At 33.8% G+C, this 6,260-nt stretch overlaps 1 protein-coding gene across 1 annotated transcript in view; it reads left to right on the top strand.

Moving 5' to 3' along the window:
* The first annotated feature begins 1,447 nt into the window (after positions 1–1,447).
* Positions 1,448–6,260, top strand: part of LOC128166502 (cadherin-23-like) — a 105,811-nt gene continuing 100,998 nt past the window's right edge. Inside the window, exon 1 of the mRNA XM_052831709.1 lies at positions 1,448–1,516. Within this exon, the coding sequence (XP_052687669.1) occupies positions 1,505–1,516 (12 nt within the window). The 5' untranslated portion in view covers positions 1,448–1,504. The remainder of the gene's footprint in view (positions 1,517–6,260) is intronic.

Below are 6,260 nucleotides of genomic sequence, written 5' to 3'. Positions count from 1 at the left end.
ATGTGGCCCATGGGCCTCTTTGTTATATTTGAAAACATTTTTCGACCTCGTGGTTACTCTGCAGCATTCACGAAAACACGTACTTTATTTCTTAAAACCACTATTGAAATAATTACTTCAATAGTGGTTGTATTTCAATATTGGTTGCAAAGTGATTCTTTTAATGAAATACATCTCCAACCACTATTGAAATAATCTATATCAATAGAATAACTGTCAATATTGAACTATACAGGTGAGTCTCTTAGTTCCTTTGGAAGTTTTGATTCACCAGACATAACACATGTTAAGAAAGACAAAGGAACAAAAGATAGTAAAGATAAAGGATTATGGAAAGAAATAATGAAGATATTTATTTTATAGGAATCGTCGATAAACTATGATGACCCTTCCTGTTTAGTTTAAAAAACCCAGCTGAGAAACAGTCAAACCTGGTGCTGAAATGTCTTGCAAAATTTGTCATGACAAAGCTACAGCTGATAAATCATATTTAGTGTTACATGGAACAAATGCCACTTTCAGTTTACATTTGAAAAGTCAAGTATTTATTCAAAGCAAGAATAATTAATAATAACTGACTTTATTTTAGTAATACAGAACTGTGGTTTTCAATAGTTGACAATATTTGATCATTAATATTGAACATTTATTGAATAGGTGAAGTTGAAGTTTGGACAAGTAAATGTCTCTTGTTTCAAGTTATGACCTTTATCAAATTATTGTGTGTATTTAATGCATATATCCTACCATTCAGCATGTGTATCACTGTCAAGTAATGGAGGACCACGGTGCATGTGAAATTGCTCACTTTTTTGTTCTTTTTCTTCAAAATTCTCTGTTATCATAATAAATTATTTCCTTTTCTCAGATTACAATATCTTAACTCTGGCCAAAGTAGATTTTGTCTTATGATAAACGCTCGATCTAGGCAAGTAATAATGTTAACATACCTCTCACAAAAATCATTGCTGTGGTTATAAATGATATATTTGTTACCAGAACTAATTATATATCTTTAAATTTAAGCAAAAAAGTGAGGATATTAACCTCTTGTCACAATTATTAACATTGATGTGGGATCATGGATTATCATTGTACTCGTTTTTAAACAAATAACCTGAAAAAGTTTTCTTAGAATTTGTGCAAGTAAGCATTTGAGCTCTATAACATTACGTTTTGAATTTGTTAATTCTAAACTTAAAACTGAATGAGATTGGATTAAAATATTGACATACCTATTGATAAAGACTTATTTTCCTAAAACAGTACTTGAGCTTCTAAATTGTTCATGGCAAAACTGTAACAAAAGAAGATTAGATAATGGTGCCATACCTAATGATAAAGCGACATTTTTTTCCAAAACGGGGACTATATCTAACTACAAAGAAGCTGGTAGAGAGGAGTGTTATCTGGCGATTTGGATAACGTTGTCTCCAAGGGATGTTTATCGGTGACTATAGGACAAATAAACGGACCAAACCAAATAGGTGTATGTTACCAGGGCATGAACAGTTCTGTGAGTCTTATGATTTATTATAATTAGATTTTAGGCTTATTAATTTTAAGAATATTGTTACTTGGCAAATATGAACGACGCTTTATGTTGTCCTCATTTGAACTTGGTTGTGTTCTACTGGCTAAAAATACATCCATTTTAATTATTAAGGATGCCACAAATACAGTGAGAGAATTATTACTAAATATAATATATAATTATAACTAAACAATATCTAAACCATGCCATAATCCTAAAGGTACCAATAGAATTGCATAAAATTTCTAAGCTTCCCAAAACTTTTCACATTTTCACTTCCTTCAACAGAATCCCAGCCAATTTCATCAATCAAAATGGGTCGGAAAGCATCCTTGTGTGTAGAGCTTGCAAATTTGAAATAAATGGTCAGGCCCACTTTCATAGGGGTTTGGGTGATAAGGACTGAAAGTAAGATAAGGGATTTATTTTTATTTGAAAATGCTCTTTGAAGAACCAAAATAACCTATAGTGATATTCAAACTTTTATAATTCTTTCAAATATGTGGAAGATGTAATATTGTTTAAATTTTCTTGTAGCAATTCAAAGGAAAAGTCTTTGTTAGTAATTGTGAAAGCAAGCTAATACATATAGTTCAAATTTGTGTTTTTCTTGATCTCTTTTAGTTAGTTTGGTTAGAAAGTTCTATAGATAGGACATTGGGGTAAGGTGTTTAGCTTTATCTCAAAAACAGTCGTATAGAAAATGATGGCTATAATCTATAATCTATCATGGACGCACTGTAGTATGGAAATTTTAGTTTAGCCATATTACCTAGTGCTATATAGAGTTCACAACTGGAGAGTGTAGATGAATTCAAATTTCACATTGAAATACGTTAAAAGAATTCATCTGAAGAAATTCTGGCAGTTAATTGGTGAAAAAATTGAATCCAAGATACCCTGAACACTTAACATTAAAATTTTATTCAAACCAACACCAAAGGGTTAAAAGAGGGCACAATTTTTAGTGATGGGATAACCAATTAAGTCTGAAATTTGTGGAATTTAAATGAACGCAAGGGTGTATCTAAAAGACGAAGAGAGAAAACATCAATGTATCTAACGCTATATTTTTAACCCCCTTTTAAATAAATCTCGAATTTCTTATTACTTTTAAGCTCACTGAGACGAAGTCGGGGGGAGATTATGCTATACCGCCAGCTTTGGCGTCGGCATTCAGACCTGGTTAAAGTTTTTGGAGCAGGTCCTGTATCAAAGTAATAACTTGTAATATCTTCATCAAACTTGCATGGATAATGCATCTGGACCTACTTATGGCCTTAAAAGACATTGATGCCATGAATTTCAGATGATGGAGGAGATTTAAAAAAGGTTTGAGGCGCAGAAATTTTTTTTTTGAAGCAGGTGCCCTTAAACCTTAGATAGCCTTATCTAAGTTACTAATGGTCCTATTTCCACCAAATTTGCGGGTGGTGCGTCTTATGATACTTATGCACATGAAAGGCTTGAGTGCTGAATCTGAGACATGTTTCGAATGCTGGATAGGGTTCGGGTTTGGAGTTATGTCCAAGACACGATGTAGTATTGATATCGATGATATCGACGATATTGTATCGATATCGATTCACTGATTTCAATATAATAGAACTTAAATGCATATGTACACAACTACAGCTGTCTAAATTCAACGTCCGTATTTTACGTCGATATCGACGATATCGTATCGATATCGATTTTCTTTGTCCGCAACTGAATTTGTCCACATTCATGTCGATATCATCAATATCGACGATATCGTATCGATATCGAGTTGCATATGTACACAACTACACCATATTTAACGTCGATATCGTATCGATATCGATTTGCACATGTATAGAACAGTCTGTCCATATTATCCGTATCAATATCGATTTACATATGTATAGAACACAGTCCGTCCGTATCTAATGTCGATATCGACGATACCGTATCAAAATCTATTTTTCTTTGTTTACAAATTAAGTTTTCCATATTTAATGTCGATATTGACGATATCCACGATATCGTATCGATATCGTTTCGCATATAAACACAACTGCAACTCACCATATTTTAACGTCGATGTCGTTGATACGACGATATCGTAACGATATCGATTGACGTATGCACACAACAAAAGCAATTTGCTTTTGTGCAGAATGTTATCAAGTACTTTGGAAAACTGTACCATGCTTATCTTTAGATTTGACTATCTAGACGATCACAATTATATCATTTTAAAATCCTTAAAACCCATCATTTAGATTTTCTTCTCATTGTTATTTATTAAATTTTATTACCGATGATTTCAAAAGAATTCATTAGAGTCAATATTGAGGTTGATATTGTCATTGTTTAAATGCAATTATAAAGATCGCTATTGTTTAGGATATCGTCATTTTGTGTACGATATCGCCTATAAATAGTTAGCCTTAAAACTTATTAGTGTCGATATCGATGTCGATATCGTCATTTTGTGAACGATATCGTCGATATCGACAATAAAATTGATTTGCAACTTCATTAGTGTGTGTCGATATCGATGTCGATATCGTCAAGTTGTGTACGATATTGTCGATATCGCGCATCATAATTGATTTAGAATTTTTCTAAATTCTATAATGATGTCGATATCGTCATTTTGTTGTCGATATCGTCGATATCAACAACAAAGTTGGTCTTGGACATGTATGGGGTTTGGGGAGCAGGTTCAAGTTTTTCCTTTAATTTGATAGCCATATCTAATTACTACTGGGCCTATCTTTACCAAAATTGGACAGATGATGCATCTAGCATCTTATGATACTGATGTACGCCACAGACTTGGATACTTAATCTGAGCCTCATGTTTTGGATGCTAGATGAGGTTAAGGTTTTGAGAGCAGGTGCCGTGATAGACAAATATTCATTATCACTGGTTCAATTTTTACAATTTGACTCTGATGCATCTTATGATACTGATGCACTCCACAGGCTTGGATGCTGAATCTAAGACATAGGTTTTAGATGCTGGATAAGGTTAAGGTTTTTTCGACAGGTCACATGTTTCTTGGAGCTGGTTACAAAATGAAGGAAATTTTGTTCATATCTATATCAGTTTCGGATAAAGTAGTACCCGTCAATATTTTTGTAAAACTGTACATGAAGGCTTATGAACGTTGCTAAAATTAGTGAAATGATTTTTAATGATTATCATTAGTTAGAGGTATGTCTTATTTTGAAATTGGTATGCGATATGTAGGCCCCTAATGTGAAATACATGAGAATCAGAAGTAAAGGGCGAAATTTTCGACTATGACTGTTGTGTTTACGTTTATTACACTTACGGACAGAAGGTTTAATACATGTATCACGAAAAGTAGGTGTATGGGACATAGTTAACTAAACACCGGAAAGTTTCTGACGTGTAAAGGTTTGACATTCACATGGTACAGATTGTCAACCCTTTGCAGAGAATTAGCTGGGGGTCGAAGAACTGAAAGATCATTAAAAATGGGCAATATATGAAAGGGTCGAAATCTTAGGAAAAAACTATTTAGAAAGTTTTACACGTTCTGACATGTAATTTTCTGCAGAAATGGTGAAAGGCCTTATACAGAGTGAATTAAAAGTATTTGTGCTGAATCTGAACCGAGCAAATTCTAGTAAAAGAGATACGTAGACAGACATCTCCTGGCTCCCGTGAACTGTCCCTTGCCACCTTAGGTGACTGTTTAGGTCTCTAGATATTTATCCCTTGTATGATTATCTCTCAAAACTATACATTTAACCCGCCAAAGAAATGAAGAGAGAACACGTGTTTAACTTGGTAGGCTTTAAGAATGAACTACTTAAGTATTTGTGCTGAGAAGGAACTGATCACATTCTAGTTACAAAGTTGCGTAAATAGACATTCCCTCGCTACAGTAAATTGTATAAAAACTTTTCTGACACCTAAGGTGACCGTTTAAGCCTATGGGCTTTCGTTAAAATAGGTATTTAATCTTTTTATGATTATCTTTCAAAATAATATATTCAACTCGCCAAAACAAATTAAGATAACAAGTGTTTTACTGTAGGTGTGTTCAGCCGAGAGCGAGTGCTTGCGAGCGCTCGCCAAAATTTGTGTTGCGGGTATCGGGAATTTTGACAAGCGCTCGCGAGTACCCGCTCTGTTAAACACGCTTCTGGTGTCGTGCATTTTCCCTCATTTATCATTCTGAACACAGGTTCATTCCGCGTTTTCTAGCTCACCTGAACCAAAGGTTCAAGTGAGCTTTCTGATCACCTGTTGACAGTAGTCAGTCCGTCTGTCTGTCTATCCGTCTGTAAACTTTTCACATTTTTGACGACTTCTCTTAAACCATGGCCAAATTTAGTATAATGCAATCTTATTGGAAGGGGGTTGAAAATTGTAAAGAAAATATGAACTCTTTTTAAAAAGGAGATAACACGAAACAGTGAAATGTGTGTGTGTGTGTTTTAAAACATCCTCTCAAAGATAGCTGCACAGGAAAGGCCAATATTTCCACAAAATTAAGATTGTATTTATAGATAGCATTTTTTTTTTGGTTTCAAATGTATCCCTTGGAACAACACAAAGGTCCCAAGATGGATTCTATGTAAAAATAAAATTACGTAAGGAAAATGTTTAAAAATCTTTTTCGTTTTTCGTAAGAACTGCAATGCTACAATATGTGAGATTACTATTCAAGAATCTACGAAAGCCGAGAAGGATCATTCGAGATTCGAGATTCGAAATACG

The sequence above is a fragment of the Crassostrea angulata genome, chromosome 10 (assembly GCF_025612915.1).
Source record: "Crassostrea angulata isolate pt1a10 chromosome 10, ASM2561291v2, whole genome shotgun sequence".
Taxonomy (NCBI): Eukaryota; Metazoa; Mollusca; class Bivalvia; order Ostreida; family Ostreidae; genus Magallana; species Magallana angulata.
The sequence above is the reverse complement of the archived record's forward strand: the minus strand, read 5'-3'. Positions and strand labels throughout refer to the sequence as shown.